The sequence below is a fragment of the Cetorhinus maximus genome, chromosome 16 (assembly GCF_964194155.1).
Source record: "Cetorhinus maximus chromosome 16, sCetMax3.hap1.1, whole genome shotgun sequence".
Taxonomy (NCBI): Eukaryota; Metazoa; Chordata; class Chondrichthyes; order Lamniformes; family Cetorhinidae; genus Cetorhinus; species Cetorhinus maximus.
This window is the reverse complement of record NC_135894.1, coordinates 42,931,018-42,951,103: the sequence shown is the minus strand read 5'-3', so window position 1 is coordinate 42,951,103 and position 20,086 is coordinate 42,931,018. Positions and strand designations below refer to the sequence as shown.

At 45.2% G+C, this 20,086-nt stretch overlaps 1 protein-coding gene across 2 annotated transcripts in view; it reads left to right on the top strand.

Annotated features, from left to right (window-relative positions):
* Nucleotides 1-20,086, top strand: part of cybb (cytochrome b-245, beta polypeptide (chronic granulomatous disease)) — a 49,153-nt gene that overhangs the window by 22,717 nt on the left and 6,350 nt on the right. For both annotated transcript variants that reach the window (XM_078559771.1, XM_078559772.1), the window contains 6 exons: nucleotides 3,937-4,118; nucleotides 6,376-6,505; nucleotides 6,602-6,694; nucleotides 8,868-9,121; nucleotides 14,461-14,623; nucleotides 17,991-18,137. In XM_078559771.1, coding sequence (XP_078415897.1) covers nucleotides 3,937-4,118; nucleotides 6,376-6,505; nucleotides 6,602-6,694; nucleotides 8,868-9,121; nucleotides 14,461-14,623; nucleotides 17,991-18,137 — 969 coding nt within the window. The remainder of the gene's footprint in view (nucleotides 1-3,936; nucleotides 4,119-6,375; nucleotides 6,506-6,601; nucleotides 6,695-8,867; nucleotides 9,122-14,460; nucleotides 14,624-17,990; nucleotides 18,138-20,086) is intronic.

Genomic DNA, 20,086 nt, shown 5'->3' with positions numbered 1-20,086 from the left:
TTAATCCAGCCAGCTGACAGTGCCTGTCAGATCAGAACAGAAGAACATAAGAAGTAGGAGCAGGAGTAGGCCACCCAGCCCCTCAAGCCTGCCCCACCATTCAATACGATCATGGCTGCTCTGCCCCAGGCCTCAACTCTTCTTTCATGCCAGCTCCTCATAGCCCTCAACTCCCCAATATTTCAAAAATCTATCTACCTCCTCTTTAAATACTTTCAGTGATCTAGACTCCGCAACTCTCTGAGGTAAAGAATTCCAGACATTCACTACCCTCAAAGAAGAAATTCCTTCGCATCTCAGTTTTAAATGAGTGTCCCCTTAATCTGTAACTATGTCCCCTAGTTCGAGATTCCCCCACTAGTGGAAACATCTTCTCAACATTTACCCTGTCAAGCCCCCTCAGAATCTTGTATGTTTTGATAAGATCACCCCTCATTCATCTAAACTCTAATGAATAAAAGCCTAACCTGTTTAGCCGTTCTTGATAAGTCAACCCCTTCAATCCAGGAATCAGCCTAGTGAATCTCTTTTGAACTGCCTCCAATGCCAGTGTAGCCTTTCTTAAATACGGGGACCAAAACTGTACTCAGTACTCCAGGTGCAGCCTCACCAACACCCTGTACAGTTGTAAAAAGACTTCACTATTTTTAAACACCAACCCCCTAGCAATACAGGCCAAAATTCCATTTGCCAGTTATGAATGTTAGCTATGTGTTGTGATTGATAGGGATTGGTACTAGAGGAATGATGGAGGTGTGATACATTAAGCTGTGTGTGAGGTGAATGGGCCAGTTGGTGGGATAAGGCATTTGAAGATACATTCACTGATGTTGACTACTCAAATGAGGCCCTGAATTCCTTGTGTCACAGCAACAGCTCTTTGGGACGAGGCTGCTGGCATTGACCACCACGGCCTACTGTCTTCACAAAGTTTCTTTGGTAAGACTCCTGTCCCCCGAAGGATCGAGAACATCTCTCCTTCTCTCCACCTCCTGCTCAAATGCTTCCAGTACAGTATGAGAAAATCTTGAAGTCTGCTCTCTACCATATTGTGTCATTTGTAGGGGCTGGTGGTGTGTGTCAGCTTCACCTCTGACTTCTGAGCGGTTCGAATCGCTCCCACTCCCAGGCTTCTAGATCTTGGACTTATTTGGGAGTTGTGACAAAGTGCAGCAGACAACTGGTTTCGGTGCAAGAAAAAAGATTGTGTTTATTGAAATCACAAATGAACTTATAACATTCGGATTACACTGAGATTATACAGACTTACAAAGTAAAAAACAAAAATAAAAATACCTGGAAAAACTCAGCAGGTCTGGCAGCATCTGCGGAGAGGAACACAGTTAACGTTTCGAGTCCATATGACTCTTCAACAGTTCTGTCATCTCTCCGCAGATGCTGCCAGACCTGCTGAGTTTTTCCAGGTATTTTTATTTTTGTTTTGGATTTCCAGCAACCGCTGTTTTTTGCTTTTATCTTACAAAGTACACTTAGTTAAGAATGGGGAACACACGGCATAATGAGGGAAAATCACACTACTAATCCCCTTACCCTTGCCCCACCCCCAAAACCTAACTAAATTGAACTAGGAGAGGTCAGGGATCATGCTCACCAACCAGGGTTCCTTGTCAGTTCGAAATCCAGGCAGGTAAGCCGGTTGCAGTTTTGGGGTATACTCTTTGTGTCCTCTGGGACCTGCCGTCCCCACGTGGTCCTGGTATGTGGAATCTGCAAAGGTTCTTCAGTTGGGTGGAGGGCGCGGTTGTGGGTGGTCAATCTTCGTGGAGGGCTGCGGTTGCGGCCTTGTTGTCTTCGGTTGAACCTGCCACCCCGTGCCCCTCACCATGATGTTGCCTGTGGGCCTGCAAACCTCCAGATCTCCTTCCTCCACTTGGCTCAGATCCCTGCTTAAACTCTGCTCACCCTTCTGTGTCCCTTCCCCCTTGTCACTCCTGGCCCAGTTATTCTGTTTTTTTCAAATTTCTTATCAGAAACCAAATCAAGGTTAGTTCTTTGTTTGATTTGGGCTTCTTCAGGTGATTGTTGTCATGTTGTTTTTAATGGGCTCGCATGATGTTTATCATTGTCTTCCTGCCCCCATAACTAGTCTTGAACTGAAAGCTATTGTATATATGGAGTATTGATGGGTTGCATTGATTGTTGTCTTCCTGCCTTAGTAGTTAGTAGCGATTATTTATGCAAGATTTTGATAGGCTTTAGTTTCGTGTAAGGTGAAGTCTTTCTCTGGGTTGATTGTTTTAAAGGGAAGAATGCGTATTCTGTCTCCTCTCGTTGTCTGGTTTCAGGTAAAAGTCCAAAAGTCATATCCTTGTTGATGATATGAAAAATGTGGGAATTTTGAGAACCCTTCACATTCTCATGTGCTTCCCACAACAAGATCAGTTTTACAGTGGCTTTCAGGACCTACTGCTGCCAAAGGTGCAGGTTAGCTTCAAGTGTTACTAACCTCTCACAATTTTAACCCCACTGCTCAGGTCTACATGCGCTCAAAAGTTTGCACTGGCTACATACTATAATCATTTAAAAATGAACAGGCAACACAAAGCTCGTATGCTTCTTGCATCAGAAGTAATGGGTACTGGCTAATCTCATATCTCAATTCCTATTTTCAGAGGTTATCTCATTTTAAGGCCATTGGTGGCACTGTTGATGAATGGAGAATTGGGATTGTGTTTACTGGCATTGTACTTGAATTAGTTCTAAAATAGAGCCCGGGCAGAAAGGGGCTGTTTAGGTTGCAGCTTCCCTTCCTCACCCTCCCTCTTCCCCGTCTTCATCCTCTTGCCATTCCAAGGGGAGGCCTGCAAACCTTGCGAATCCTTGTGCTCATTCTGTCTGCTTGTCTCTAGCAAGACGGAATGAAATGAAGTTATCTGTCCTTGAATAGAGAACCTCAGTGACCTCCCTTATGCAATAGTGGTTAGCAAACTTCACGACGCTGCTAATGTCTCCAGTGTCAGCCTGGAAGGAAACAGCTGCATAAAGCTTCATGGCCAATGTTGCTATCAAGCCACTGACAGTGTCCCGAATCTCTGATTGGAGATATATGTGGCAGTTGATAAATTTCAGTGACGACTTCCTTACTGAAGTACAGTCGTCTCAAACATTGGTCATTGCAGGTCGAAGAATTGCTCCTTGAATGCCCTGGATGAATGTGGCCTCTCTTCTACCCTTCCTGCTCCTTCCTCTTCTAGCAGCTTGTCCTGTTCAGCCTGATCTCTGCGTTTTCTCCCTGTTATGTTTTATTCCAAAAGGGAGGGTTACTAGTGTACCCTTGTTGGGATTCAATTGATTTGTGCAGAAGCCTTGAGGTAACAAAAATTACTTCAGCACCTGGCATACTTCTCCCTGTAGATATTTGAAATTCCAACCAATTATAGAAAGCACCAATCACTTGTAGACTTGTAGCATCAGCTAACTATCAACCAGTAACTAACCTGTAAGTCTTTAATGGTCCCTTTAAATAGAATTCAGTGGGGGTTTCCTTCCTGTTGCTTAATGTTTGCAATCTTAAGAGAGAGTGTGGAGCTCCAAAATGACATTGCTGGCATCAAATCAGCGTCGCACACTGACTGACATCAGGATCTCCCTGCACTGCATACTTCCAGCGGATGTTCACCAAGTGCTAACATCTTTACCAAGATGGCATTTGGCACCCTTCATATCAGGAATGTATACACAGACCATGGGTGCCATTTTGGAACCCTTACAGCTCTCATAACAACAAAAATCGACGGGACCAAGCGTAATTTCTCACCCATAGGCCAGGATTTTCCAATCCTGCCACTGGTGGGCATAGTCACCTTTAGTGTTTTAATTTTTTGTGCTGACACTTTCTGAAACATCTAATTTTACTTTTTCATTTCAATGATCAGTCAAGATGCTGTTTATACATTTATTGTCTTTTCTTTCTAGAATCCCACGAAAGTGGCATTCACAACCTTGGCTGGGCTGAGTGGGGTTGCCATCACTCTGGCTCTGATATTGATGATAACATCGTCAACAGAAATAATCAGGAGGTCATACTTTGAAGTCTTCTGGTACACTCACCACCTTTTTGTGATCTTTTTTGCCGGGCTTGTGATCCATGGAGTTGGGTATGTATTGTACACGGAAATTGTATTTCACAACAACTGAGATGCCATGTTTCTTAATTTCAGTAAATGCTTTTCAGATGACACAACTGGAACAGCAACACATCTAGTAAATGTTAAACATGTTCTTGGCAACAAGTATCCAGTGATTCTATCATTGGCAACTTGCACAGCTCCATGTGATATGTTAAAAAATAATGAATGCTGAATCATGCCCACCGTCATCGATAGGTCACAGTCTTGTGGAGCTGCAGCTATACATTTCTGCACAAAAACAGAGTTGAATGACTAATTAAACTGTTTTGGTCATGTTGGTTGACAGACATATGTTAGTGAGCACACAGGAGAAATTACCTGCTCTTCAAAAAATGCCACAGGATCTTTAACATCCACCTGGCTAAGCAGAATGGGCTTCAGTTTAACAGATAAGGCAGCAGGATAAGTTTCCCTCTCCCTCATTCCCTATACTTCACACATGGTCGGGAGAGGAAGTAGAAGTGCAAACTTGTATCTCCACCCTGCTTGCACAAGATGTATTTCCTGGGGCCTATTGAATGGCAGGGAGAATTGTTTGCCTTGAAACAAGAGAGGGAATTTGAATGGCAGGCAAATGGCAAATGATGCCATTACCTTGTCACGTCATTTTGCAAGACATTGCTGAGCATTTTAAGATTATACATACAAACTGGGTAGTACATGTTGTGGGGCTGCTGCAAATCAGAGGATTTGTAAAGACACAACCATCAATTTGCTCCAAGTTTAGCTAAATTCATGGAGAAAATTGGCTCCATTCCATGTGGCAATGCAGCATTCTGAAGCATTGAAATGTCAGTTTAGATTATGTGCCTAACGCCCGAAGTGGGACTTGAACCCATAGTCTTCTGAGCTGACAACTAACCCGAAATTACAAATTTCATTAGTGTATTTGTTACATTTAAAAGGGAAAAAAACCTTCACTGAAGAATGTGAAATGTCCCTTACCAGCCCTCAACAAATAAACAAATAATAGGAGTTAAATGTGGCTGCAGCTCTTTCCAGGATTTTGGCCGGGATTTCCTGTGCCCGCTGGCATCGGGCATGTTCGGTGGTGTGAATGGACAATATGGCAAGAAGGCCAAAAATCGGTTTCACGACGCCGTGAAACCAGTTTGCGATCGTCCACTCAGCTCGTCAATGGTGGGCCACGTTCCCCGCCATCGGACAACAGGAGCCTCATTGTTATACATCAGCATATCATTATAAGGCCAGTCCACTGGATTCATCCCCCACCACTGGATTGTCCACCCACATCGGCGGGAAAACACGCCGAGAGTTTCACAACAGCATATATAAGGTGTGCACTTGGCGGGCTGCACTTCGGGACTTCAATGTTTGATTTCCTTCCTTGCTTCAGTCAGCACTCGCAGTCATCAGCACCAGGCTTCGCAGGCAGCACCACATCACTTTTAGGGGAGTTCACTGGTAGGTCTCCAACTACCAGATCAGCCAGATGTGGGTGGCTTTTCAATGGCTGCAGGGCAAGGTCTTGCTTGGGAAAGGGGGACAAGTGGCCTCAGGCAAGGGAAGAGGCTGCAAGACCGAACTGTACAGAAGAAGGAGGGCATCCCAGGATCTGGGCAAGCGGCCTCAAGATGGTGAGGACTGAGGAGGAAGCCTCTAGAGGAGATGAGGCCAGATGGAAATGTGAGGGTATATGCGTGATGTTGAGCTGGCAGTGAGTGAGATGCCAGTGAACATATGAACGGGAGTAGAGGACATCACAGCGGGCCCCCACGGCATCCAAGAGCTGCAGTCTTCTTGCCTTTTGGGGCCATGTCTTCTTTGCTGAAGTCCTGGGCTGGAAGCACTGAGCGCAGCTGTACTTTAAACCTGGTGCCTGACGTGATGTAGTGGCGAGGTGATGGCATGGCGGGCAAATGAGAGCCCACCCACCATGGCAACGGCTGTTCCCTGGGAATGCATATGTAATGCTATGGGTTCAGGGCGTGAAAACTCACCATTGCGGCCGGCACCCGTCTGCTACTGCACTTAGTGCAAATCTGGGATGATTCCGACCTTTATAGATAACCCCAAAGTGCACACACAAACTGATCCACTCCCTTATTCACTCGCAACTGCCATATGCCAGGCAGACCTGTAGGAAAGTGTCCTAAAAATAGAAGACAGGGCTCAATGGTATTTCACTTAATTTAAAAAAACAAGTCCAAAGCCTCTTTAAAACTTTCTCACAAAGAATGTGTCTTTTGCTTCAAACCCTCAGGCAAATTGTTCGTGGTCAAACAGATAACAGCCTGAAGCAGCATAATGCCACCTATTGCAAGGATTATTATAAGGAATGGGGGAATATCACAGAGTGTCCTGAGCCTGTTTTTTCAGGGAATCCACCAAAGGTACGTATGTCTGGTTCACTTTTTTAATGACAATATTTCTTTGAGACATTAAACTTTTCACACTTTTCTGCCTAAACAAACTGATCCTTTTTATAGACTTGGGAATGGGTGGTGGGTCCGATGGTCTTGTACGTCTGCGAGAGATTCGTCCGATTTTGGCGATCACACCAGAAAGTTGTCATCACAAAGGTAGGTATATATTCAATGGAGGCTCGTTAGAAAGTGTGCAGCATTTCCACTCGATAGCCGGTCCTTGAAATGTGAAGAGATGGAAAAATATGAAAATGTTTTGAGGTAGCACCCTTGTTTTTAATCTCCAGAACTAGATTGAAAGTTAGAAAACGTACCAGGAAAATTGTGCGCAAAGCAGTGCATTGTATCATAAAATTTTAAAATCTGTGTTATCGGCTGACAATTCTCCACACATTAAAGACATGAGCTAAGCCATGACGTTCTGAAGAGGCGCCAAGTAAAATTTTCCCTACAGAAATTGCCAAGGGGAAAACAAAGGGAGAATTGCTTTTGGCACATCCCTTGCATCTTTTTGCAGTAAGTTTTAGAATGGAAGCAGTTGCCCAGCCTCTGTTGCGATTTTGGAAGCTACATTACTTGACGATAGAGAAAGAAAAAGAACAGAAAATGTATTTTTTTTAAAATAGACTCAAAAACTCCAACTAATAAACACTCAACAGCACAATATGTAAATCCAATTTATTTTCTTATTCATTTTGAAGCAACAACAACAACTTACATTTAATATAAAACATCTCAAGGCACATCACAGGAGCATTAAAAACAAAATATTGCCTCATGTGGCTCGGTGTCATATTAGGTCAGGTGAATAAAAGCTTGCTCAAAGAGGTAGATTTAAGGAGTTTCTTAAAGGAGGAAAGTGAGGTAAAGAGGCAGAGTGTTGCAGGAGGGTTTTCCTGAGATTAGGGCCTAGGCATTTGAAGGTATGGCCACAAATGGTGAAACAATTAAAATTGGTGATGTTCAAGAGGCCAGAATTAGAGGAGCTCAGATATCTCGGAGGGTTGTGGGGCTCAAAGAGATTACAGAGATAGGGAGGGGCAATATGGAGGGATTTGAAAACAAGAACGAGAGTTTTAAAATCAAGACATTGCTTGACTGGGAGTCAATGTAGGTCAGTGAGCAGGAAGTGTGATAGGGGAATGGGCAGCAGAGTTTTGGGACATCAAGTACAGAAGATAGAATATGGGAGGCCAGCCAGGAATGCATTGGAATTATCAAGTCTGGAGGCAATGAAGGAATGAATGAGGGCTTCAACAGCAGATGAGCTAAGACAGGGGTGAAGCTGGGCCACATTACAAAAGTGGAAATAAGCATTTGTGGTGATGTCAGGAAAATTAGGTTGGAAACTCACCTCGGAGTCAGATGGGGAAAATTAATACTGCACTTTTGGGTGATGTTGCCAAGGGGCAGCGTGTAGATGAGAAATAGGAGGGGGCCAAGGATAGATCCTTGTGGATATCAGAGATAATGGTGCGGAAGCAGAAAGAGAGAGAATTGCAAATGATTCCCTGGCTACCATTAGATAGATGAGAATGGAACCAGGTTGAGTAGTCCCACTCAGCTGGATGACAGAGGAGAGATGTTCAAGGGGGATGGTGTGGTCAACTGTATCAAAGGCTACAGGCAGGTCAAGAAGGACAAGGAGGGAAAGCTTACTCTTCTCACAGAAACATAGGATGTTATTTGTGAATCTGGTAAGAGCAGTTTTAGTACTGACACAGGGACAGAAACTTGATTGGGGGATTCAAATATGGAGTTCTGAGAAAGCTGGGCTGGATTTTGGAGGCAAGAACATGTTCAAGGTCTTTGGAGAAGAAAGGGAGGTTGGAGTTGAGACAGTAGTTTGTAAAGACAGGTTGGGTTAGGGGTTGATTTTTTGAGAACGCGACTGATGATAGCAGAATTAAAGCAGAGGGGGACAACACCTGAAAAGAGAGAACCATTAATAATATCAGACAACATGGGAACCAGGAGGGGAAGTTGGGTGGTCAGGATTTTAGGGGTAATAACACCAAGGGAGCAGGAGGTGGGTCTCATGGACAAGATAAGCTCAAAGAGGGCATGAGGGAAGATAGGAGGGAAACTAAAGAAAGATGCAAATCCAGAGCCAAGGCAGTGGAGAACTTTGGAGGAAGTTTGGCCAGGTGGGCTAGTGGAAGGAAGGAACACAGCAGAGACAGCTGACCAAATTCTCTACTGTTAAATTTATATTGCGCAAGGACTTTAAAAGACTTAAAATTGACCAAAAATTGCTTGCTGTTGTGTTTAGTTGTACAATTCATTGTTGTTTAGACAAACAGTTGCTGCAATATGTCTCTATCCACAGGTTGTTACCCATCCCTCTAAAGTGTTGGAACTGCAGATGAAGAAGCGAGGTTTTAAGATGGAGGTTGGCCAGTATGTTTTTGTCCAATGTTCAAAGGTTTCGAGGCTGGAGTGGCACCCTTTCACATTGACCTCCTCTCCAGAGGAAGACCACTTCAGCATCCATGTGAGAAGAATGGGAGACTGGACAGATAGTTTGTTCAAAGTATGTGGCGGAGATCAAAAAGAATTCCAAGAAGCATGGAAACTTCCCAGGTAAGGAAACTAGCAACCCACAGTATTCCAATTAATATTATTTCTGCTAGTCAGTATGATATTTTAGAAATTAAATTACTGTACAAATTTCAATAAATATTTGAGGAGTTATTTCCTCAAATTGCCAGTCCAGTAGGAAGCTGTGCTAACAGGGTGTGGATCTCTGGGAATCACAAGCCAAATACTTGTGATTTCCCAAGTTGCCTTCTTCATGAGAATGTTAACCTAGAACACTGGATTACAGAATCATTCCTTTGGCATCTAATTTGGTTAGTTCTAGGTTATACTTAATTCATTCTGATGCTCAATGAGGGAGTTTAATTCACTACACCCAGTGGAAACCAGGCAACGGGTTTTAAAATTGAGCAGTCTTTTTCCCTACTCCAATATCGACCCAATTTAACACTGAACTAGACCACAGCCTCATTAATGTATACTAATCAAGATCCTATTGCTCAACGAGCCCTGAAGCAATTTTAATGGCCTAATGGGCTGAGCAGCTAGTTTGACCAGAGGTACACTCCTGACATCCAGTAGAGGCTCCAAAAGGTAAGTAAAAAAGACAATCTTTTTCTCCTGGACCTCAGAAGGAAAGTATGGACCTCCGGGCACTCCTTCCCTCTGAGCATTCCTACTCAGAACCTTGCAGATCCCCCTCCCCCACTCCACCCACCCTTCTGACTTACTAGAGTGCTGACGGGTGGTCCCTGGGTTATTCAATCTTCTCCTATTGGCAAGCTAGCCAGCTGTTCATTTACACCTCTTTTGGAGGGACGGGGGGAATTAAGGCTGGGTAGGGGGATGTTAATGAGACCGGGGCAGAATTTTTCACTGAGCGGGCAGGCATGTGCCCAACCTGCTCGAGCATAAAATAGTGCGTGATGATGTCGAGCGAACGTCCCGACGTCATCGTGCACTCACGCGATATTTCAGTCGGTGGGTGCACACGGGAGTTGGAGCTGTGCCCGCCAATTACAAGGCCAATTAAGGCCATTAAAAAGGCAATTAAGCTGTATTTTACATTGCCCGTGCGATTTTGCACTCGCCACACAGGCAAAATAGGCAGGCGGGCAGCCGACAATTTGCAAAACTCATCCATGGGCAGGATAAAAAGTGTCAGCAGCATTGCCAGTGTGAGTAGTGAGGAGTTTTGGAGATAGTTTGCTGCTGGTTGCTTATTGGTACTTGGCAGCTTCATCTCTGTTCGGGGCTTCATTCTTAGCATTACCAGACTTCATTTCAGAACTCATTGGTGTCTCCAAGGCCCCCAGAGGTGTCAGACCATGTGGACCTTTCCAGATATCAGACAGCCTTCTTTGACCCTGGCAATGGAGATTATGGTCTCTGCTGGTAGCACCTCATCTGAGGAGGAAGAGAGGGGCAGAAAGGAGAGGAGGCCAGGTGTCCCAATGCAGCTTCCAGGGGAGCGACCTGAGGGAGGAGAGGCCAAAGCACAAAGAGCGCAGGATCAGCAGGTACTCCAAGGTGTTAGGGGCCACAGAAGATGCCACTACCCTGCTGCCAGGGTTTACAGGTGGCGATGCAGCTACTTCAATATGTCCGAGCTGCATTGCCGAAGGAGGCTCCGCTTCTCCAGGGAGACAGTGACCTCCATTTGTCAGATGATTGGGCCTGAGATCAGCTCTGACTGTGCAGGTGGACACCCCATACCAGTGGCTCTGAAGGTCACAGTGGTCTTCAGCTTCTGTGCATCTGGCTCTTTCCAGGGGTCAGTGGGGAATCTGTGTGGAGTCCCCCAATCAGCAGTTGTGTCAAGCTGGTGACAGAAGCTCTGTTCAGGCGGGTATTGACTTTCATTCATTTCCATATGGACGAGGCCAGCCAGGCTGAGTGAGCCAGAGGCTTTGCAATGATTGCTGGGTTCCCCCGCGTCGAGGATGCAATCGACTGCTCACATCAAGGCGCCAGCAGGTGAGCCCGGTGCCTTCGTCAACAGGAGGGGCTTCCACTCCATGAACGTGCAGATAGTGTGTGATCACAGGATGCAGATTCTACAAGTCTGTGCAAGGTACTCAGGCAGCTCGCATGAGGCGTACATCCTGAAACACTTCCAGGTGCCGAGGCTCATCCTTGCTCCAGTCTGACTGGATGGATGGCTTCTGGGTAACAAAGGCTATCCATTGAAAAGGTGGCTTATGATGCCTCTCCATCACCCAAGAACAGAGGCTGAGCAGCGTTATAATAGGAGTCATGCCTCCACAAAGGCGGTAATAGAGAGAACCATAGGTCTTCTGAAGATGTGTGGACTGTTCATGGGGAGTACTACAATACCCCCCCGAGTGAGTGTTACTGATAGTGGTTACATGCTGCGCTCTCCACAATCTGGCACTGGCAAGGGGGGACCCACTGAAGGAAGAGGATGTTGATGCAGCTCCACAGGCCACATAGGATGTATCCAGTAATGAGTCGGAAGAGGAGCATGGTGAGGAGAATGCTGAGGGCGTGGAGGCAGACTTCTGTAACCTCCAGGGAGGCAGGGACACCCGGAATGCCTTGACCCAACACTCCTTCAGCCAGGCTGCCAAAGAACCACTCCAACTCATGCCAAGGCTGCCACCTCCATCCAAGATCACAGAAATGATCTCGTCGTGTGAACCCAAAGTCCACTCAGTGCCTGTGTAATAAAGTTTAGAGCCACCCATTACATGCTGGCATACCCTGCACCAAAAATAAAAGATGAAGCATACTCAGGCCATCATAACAAAAGCAAATTTAATGTTATTGACACATTGAAATCACATTGTTAGGACCATTATTTGTGTTGATGTCCACACCAGTAGACACTTAAACCAAACATAACTGAACAGAAGATCACCCGTGAACAGTCCCTCTTGTGCTTGTGGTGCCTTAAACTTACGTTTGCGAGTGCTACGTCTCGTCGCTCCCCCTCCCCACCCCCTCGCTGGCAGCGGCATCGGAGACAGCCTGCTGACCCTGCTTTTTTGTTGGCCTTGATGACCTTGGTGGTCGTCCTCTGGCCAGTGGAGCCTGTACTGGTCCCGCCTGGGAGGGAGCGGCCAGTGGCACGGCTGGCATCTCCCCAGTCACCACAGCCTCATCAGATGCCACAGTCACTGGCAGTGGGGCGGAGGAGCTGCTGCCATCATCCAGAGCGCCCTGAGAGGAGCCCGCAGAGATGACAAGCAGCTCATGCGCCAACGTGAGGTTGCTCTGGACCTCTCTGCTCACCACTGATGGATGGGCACCTAGCTGGGATACTGAGTGCCTCATCCATCTCCCACACTGACACTGACCACATGAGGTCAGTGCCTGTGTGCGGGCTTGCAGGTCCGAGCACAACCCCAGGAACCCCTGATTCTGTCCCTGGAGCAGCCTCTCTGTGAGTCGCCACTCCTTCAATGGAGGAGGCAGTGCACTCGGCCATGAGGGTCAACGCAGTGCTGATGCTCCACATAGACTTCTCCACAACAGTCCTCCATGGCACGAAGACCCTCTTGGATTTCCACCAGATCCTCCCGCACATCTCGCTGGACATCCAGCATGCACTGCCTAATGGACGACTCAAGAGGCTCATCATCAGCCTTCAACTGAGCATCATCCTGATCCCCAGCAGTGCCTCCACTTGCACCTCAAGTGACTGTGAAGTGCCCTCACCGATGTGCCCCGACATTCTAGCCGCTGATCTAATGCCCGCCGAGGTGCTGGTATCTGCGCTGGTGCCTGTTTCAGAGAGTGGGTGTGACGCAGCTGCAAATGAAGCCTGGTGGTCCTCTGGCGTCAGGGGTGGCCCTTCGGGGTTCAGAGAATGAGTGCGTGCTGGCGAATCTAAGGGAGAACGAGGACATGTCATTAGTGAAAGTCATCACTCTGTCACTGTGCAAGCCAGGTACCCTGGTGAGACAATGGAGATCTTCATCATGGTGCCATCGTGTTTCAATGATCAATGGGGACTCCAGGTTTGAGGCTCCTATCAATGAAGAGACTACACTAGAATGGTTGCGCCAACCAAAACTCTCACCACTGTGCACTGCGCTCTTACCTTCATCTGGCACCCCCGCCTCTCCATGTCTGGTTGTATGGAGCAAGCCAACTCTCCAGCTCAAGGGCATCCTGCTTGAACCTGGTCAGCAGCAGCAGGTTGGGCGGGCCTCCGCCTGTCCGTGACCTCTCTGATTGGTTATGGCTCGTCCTTTCCTGAAATGACAGAGGAGCACTGATTAGTCCACTCTCTGCCTGCAGCGCCATTGCAGCCTGGCTGACCCCAGCTGAAGACCACCTCACAGGGCACACCCAAGTCTCAACCCTCGAGTTGCAAGGCACTCAATCCAAGCAGTCAGGGCTCACCCATTTTGTCAGCTCTGGTGTCATTCACAGTTGGCACTCAGACTCTAGTGCCCCTGAGGTGCACAGGGGGACAGCCACACCTTAACACTTGTGCACACTGACTCATGCCAACATGGGGTACTCACCCTTCCTGAGCACAGCAGGTCATTGAACCTCTTCTGGCGTTGCACCTATGTGCGCCGCACCACGTCATGGCTGCTAACTTGCGCTGCAACCTCCTCCCATGCCCTCTTTGTGAGGTGCGGTGGCCTTCTCCTCCCATCTCTGGGGACAAGTGTGTCCCTCTGGCAGCCTCCTCCTCCTTCAGGAAGACCGCGAGGCACTCATCCAAAAAACAGTGGGTGGGCCAAGCGCCCACCTGATCTGCCCTCCCACCTGGAGTCTCCAGCCGCACTCAACTCCATCACGTTAGGTAATGAGAGACCAAAGAGATGTTTTTCCGTGGCAGCCTTCAAGGGGCTGCCTGAGCCGTTTTTAAATTGGCCACCGGGTCACCATTGGACCCAGGGGCCACCAGGCCCTCGGCTCCACCCGACCCTTGCCAGCCATTGGGGAACCGCGATTCACGCTGGGCAGGCCTTAATTGGCCCACCAGCATGAAACCACAGTCGGAAGCCGATCACAAGCAGTGGCCTGTTTGCTGGCCGATCCCGGGCCCACCTGCCAACCTGAAAATTCTGCCCCAGGCTTTTATAACTGTCTGTCCCTCCGCAGAGATTCCCAGGAGGGAGGTTTGGCAGCTCCCTCCAGCTTTCCCACCAGGCATTCAAATTCACAATTAAATCTCTGAAGTCCTGACATAGTGACCCTGAAATTATGCTGCAGAATACATTGACTAATACATTTTTCTGAAATCCCTCTTTCCACAGCTTTAACAGAGACACTGACCATCAAGACCTTCTCAGCACCAATGTGTTCTGTTTCTTTGAGAGACCCTGCTGAAACCTGAGATACGTTGAAGAGATTACAATTACTAGCAGGGTCATTTTTTAAACATGACCTTTTTGTTTCAGAATTGCAGTTGATGGTCCTTTTGGCACAGCCAGTGAGGATGTCTTTCTCTATGAAACTGCCGTCCTTGTTGGGGCAGGGATTGGAGTTACTCCCTTTGCATCCATCCTCAAATCGGTCTGGTACAGGTACACTCACTCTGATCCTGATCTCAAACTGAAAAAGGTAATCACACAATGAGCGCATGTACTGAGGGAGATTTATTTTGCTTGCATGCATTGATTAGCAGGGTATAATTGATATTTGCTTTAGATTCAAAGGTTTGTAAATTAAAATAAAAATAAGTCTGAAGGCAGTGTGAAATACAACTGATGTAAAAGAATGCAGCAAGAATCTTAAGTTCCTCTAGAATTGTGGGGCCAAGAAATTTGATCAACCCAAAACATGGGCAGACAGCTGCTCATAGTTACCCACCACAACTACCTGAAATGTTCTCAGCAGAAGCTCAGCAGCTTTTCACCTCCTGTAGCGACTGAGGAAATAATAGGAGCACGAGGATAGGCAAACAAGCACTGCAGACAGGAACTAAGAGGTTGCACAAAGTTGATTAATAATAATTCCTATTTATTTAGACAAATATTTAGACAAAGATGGAATTGAGTTTTTGGATTAAATTTCTTTTTTCTGGAGCTGGTATTGATATTCACAGTGAAATAAGGGCAAGACCCATAGGGCCAGACTGAGAAAGACAATTGGATGGTAGCGGCAAGGACAGTTTTATAAGGGTTGTGGGACAGACAGTGTATAGTGTTAGACAGGATGGGAGGAATGGTTAACGTCTTTAAGAGATTCAGGTAATCAGGGGCACTGGTGGTCAATGCTACTCTTTCTCCACTGCATCCCCCTCTTCTTGTATGCATTGTTGCCCAGGCATGGTAAGGATTGATACCTCATTATTGGAAAGTTAACATCAAATAGCAAATGACCACAAGTCAGATACCCATTCATGGCTGTACTGCAAAGCTCCTTTTGAATGGTCCAGGGAGTCATAGATTTCTTGAGCACATAATTTGTTTTGTTGATCATGTTTCTGGTAGCTGCATGGCTCTCATTGTAGGGCAGCTCTTCAATTGTGCCTGGGTTCCTGACAGGAGTGATAAACCTGTGACCTGACAGCCTGGTTAGAATAAAAGTAGTAAAGATGAATGAAAATTAATTGCTGTCATTAAAGAGACAATGTTTCTCTGCTAAGCACTTGGCACGCTTTTAATCCCCAAACATTTAATCCCCAAACAAGAAGGCGGCTCACCACCACCTTCTCAAGGGCAACTAGGGATGGGCAATAAATGCTGGCCCAGCCAGTGAAGCCCACATCCCGTGGATGAATAAAAAAAACAAAAAAAGACATACAGCAGTGTAAGAAAGGGTAGAGACGTCTAACCTTGGGTATCTGCCTCTGGAGAAATAATCTAATTCAGGAAGAGAGGAGGGTTAAGGTCATGACAGGGTACCTTCTGCCCGACTACCATCCAGATGGAGATCAAGGAAGGAAATCAGCAGCAAAATTTCCAAGCCTGGAGAGCCAGAAATGAAGCAGGTAGAATATTTCAGACTGGTTTATTGAATTTGGACAGGCAGAAACTGGCCTGTCTATTTTATTTTTATTTTTAAGTGAGCCTCAGGGAACCAAACAGGCATAAAAACAGACAATATTGGCAGGTTAAGGGAAGCTCCTGTTCCTCAGAGGCCTACAAAAATAATTGAACGCCTACTCTTAGAAGGCATCTGCTCTTCCATTGCCCACACACTGACCAATTACTACCTAAAATTGGAAACTGAAGTCCCATATATATTATGGGGTCCTGATGTCATAGGGTGATAGGCCTTTTTTAAGATGGGTCCAATCATGCCACTGGTGTTATTTAGGTGGTAAGGCTAATAACTCAATTTTGAGGCCATTACAGCAAGGAAAGGCATTCAAAATCAGCCCTACTCAGTTCTATTTGTGACCAAACATTCCCTGGGAGTGAATTTTACAGCTCCCACCAGCGTATTCAAAGCTGCAAGTCACTGTCTCTTCATTGGTTTCTTTAGATAAATTTTAATTAGTTTCTTGTGTCGCTTAAGATATATTCGTAGTTAATGCTGCAAGATCATACTAATAAATAAAAAATCCATTATTGCTGCTGTCCCCTGTCCATGAGCCTGTTCCCACTGTCTCTCCTGATACTTTTAAATCTATTGCTAGATTCTGAAAAACATTGATGATCATTTTTCACCACCACAATTGTACATCCCAAAAATTAAATTAATTTTCGTCCTTACCTTACACTGAAAACCCTTGTTTAGCTTGTCAGGTCTCATATGGCAATCCTTCCTGCACAGATACGTCATTTTATGCTTGTTAATAAATAGCTACATGGCTACCAGAAGTACTCCTACTTTCCTGGTAGTACAGAACTTGAATATAGTTGAAGAGAGAGACATGTTGCCAAAGCTTTTTATTTTGCACTCATCAGGACTAATGCAAGAATACCAAATTTCAAATGATCACAACTTATACCACAGGAGAAAACGGGTGTTGATTGGTTGGCAACTCGACTTTGATTGGCCAAGGCATTGCCATGGAGAAAGCAATGAGGAACTATAGGCTCCCCAAGCTCCCAGGTAATTCCAGAAATGTGCAAGGCTGTTCGTCATAGGCAGAGTCCAGACTACTCAGCCAGCCCACATTTGCAAAACCCAAAACAAACATATACTGTCAGACATGATTCTGTTATTAGGTAGCACTTGCTGAACAATCCTGAGTGTGCTAATAGCTACACTAACAACCAATTTAAGATAATCAGTCGAGCTCATATCATGGATCATTTATGCTTGCTAGAAGTAACATACATTTGTATGCAGGGACCCATTCTCTGCAAACAAAAGGAATACGTTCAAGCCATGCACCTTTTTTGGATTACCCGAAAGCATGGGGAGCTTATAGTTTCCTTTGCTTTCACCATGACAACACCTCAGCCAATCAGAGTCGACTTGCCAACCAAACAGCACCACCTTTTTCCTGTAGTATGTGTGATTGTTTGGATTTTAGTATTCTTGCTGTTGTCCTGACAAGTGCAAGATGAAAAGCTTTGGCAAAATGTCTCCGTTTTCCGCAATATACTCTGATTTTGCTTTTTGTTTTGTAAAAAACACTCAGTTTTAAATAAATAAAATCACCATAAAATAAGTGCAAAGTAGTACCAGGAAATGTTCAGTTCAGTTAAACCCAGAATACTTGAAGACTTAATGTTTCTCCTGATCATTGTGGGCATAGTCTAAGCTACTAAGGAAAGCACATGCATTCTGGGTAAGATAACGGGAGTCTCTTGCCTTTTTTTAGACATTTAACAGTTCTGTGATGTAGAAATCTACATCATTGGTCTTCTTTAATAAGTTGAAAATGATGGTTAGTGCTCTAGGACAAATAGGGCGAAGGGGTAGCTGAAATGATGAAAGGAGTTGGAGAAAAATGATACTGATAAATTTGTGAAAGGTAAAAAAAAATTACACAATGATAAAACATTCTGGGTCTTGGTTTCTTTCTTAGATCTACTTCTATTGGCTATGCCGAGAAACCAGTGCCTTTGAATGGTTTGCTGACCTCCTCCAGTCACTTGAGTCACAAATGCTTGAAAGAGGCAATTCTGATTTCCTGAGCTACAACATTTATCTCACTGGATGGGATGAAAATCAGGTAATTATTTATTATTTATATCAAACTCATCTACAAAGCTTTATCAAGGAAAGATGACCCAAAAAAAGCATCTGGATTCTTGTTCATCTCTTCCTTTGTCCTGTAATGACCAAACTGGTTAGAATATTTATCTTGCCAAGAGAGACCTTAAGTGATTCATTGGGCTTCCTGGTGCTAGCTGCACAGAGGGGGAAGATCCTAGGTCTGATCTTCAATCTGTGCTAAATTAGCCCATATCAACCAGGGCGGCAGTGGATTCATTACAACTAGCCTGTGCATTCCAGAGCTATGCAAAGGAAAGTACAACTAGGATTCCTGCTAATGATCCCCATCCAGGCATAACTTATCATATATCAAATAATTCAGCCGCTGACATAGTATCACTAATTAAATATTTGTGCAATTCACCATATTAATCTATAAATATCTTTCAATTGATCAATGCATTTTTTATTGCGGAAAGTAATTTGTTGAGTCCATTAGTCTATGAAGACACATAAGAGCATAAGAAATAGGACGAGTAGGCCATTCAGCCCTTCGAGCCTGCTCCACCATTCAATGAGTTAATGGCTGATCTTCTACTTTAACACCATTTTCCTGCACTATCCCCGTATCCCTTGATCTTTTTAATATGTAGAAATCAATCAATCTCAATCTTGAGGATACTCTATGACTGAGCCTCCACAGCCCTCTAGGGCAGAGAATTCCAATGATTCACACCCTCTGATTGCAGAAATTCCTCCTCATCTCAGTCTTAAATGGCCCGCCCCCTTGTTTGGAAACTGTGTTGCCTGGCTCTAGACACCCCACCCCAGCCAAGACACTGCACCCCTGCGTAGTGGAATGACACTAATGCTTACTTTAGTATCATGGTATTTCTGTGAAATAAACAAATCATAATATTTGAAAGTCATTTGGGTTCACAGAGGATTTTGCTTAATTTCATATTAGAGATCATTAACATTAATAAGGCATGTGCCATCAGTGTATTTGTTAATGCATTGTACATATTTTGGTGGTTAATGCATTATTACAAAGGTTATGTTCAGTAAGAATATAGAAAAGCAAAAGTAGGAACAAAGGACTTAAGAGTTTGGCTAACTGTTTACTTAGTATGTAACAACATACTTTCCATGTCAAAATCAGCTGTTATGTTAGTAATCTTACATCGCTAAAGCTGTGTGGATAAACTTAACAAATTGACTCATATATTCTGACCATGTGGGTAAATTTAGCTCTGATCTTCACTAAGAAAAGTTCTTACGCCTAGCAATTTCAAACTTCCCCAAATATTACAGAATTGAAAATTTCCAGTAAACCAGTCAGCCAGCCTCAAGGGCTTTTTGTTGCTGAAATCGAATAAATTTTAAACCACAGATAAATTTTCATATATATATCAATACATATGACTTTGAGAAACTGTCACATGGAGAATGTCTGGTCACATCACATAATAAAAACATTATGAATCATAGGGCAGAATTTCCCCCTGTCGGAGGGTAAGTTCAGGAGTGGGCGCGTGGAAGCGCACCTCCAATCGGCGCCCCCAATTGGGGGCAGGCCGCCATTTTACGTGGGCGGGCTAATTAAGGCCCGCCCAGCGTGACATCCGCAAGGAAGTGCTATGCACTCCTTATGTGGGCAGGGTGGTGGGGGGGATTCCCTGAGCCGCACTCATCTCCCTGGGGCTAAGTGTTGCCTCAGGGAGATCAGCTACACATTAAAAAGTGTTAAAAGCAGAAAAAAAAAGTTCCCTGACATGTCCCCTCATGTGACACTGTCACATGAATTGGGACATGTCCATCACTTTAAGTTTCACTTTTATTAAAAATTTATAAACCTACATGAAACCTCATCCTGCCCATGGATGAGCTTTCCTGCTTTTTCCAATGCCCGCCAGGGCTCCCAGCCTGCCCGCCAACCTTAAGGTTGGACGGGAAGGTCCACTA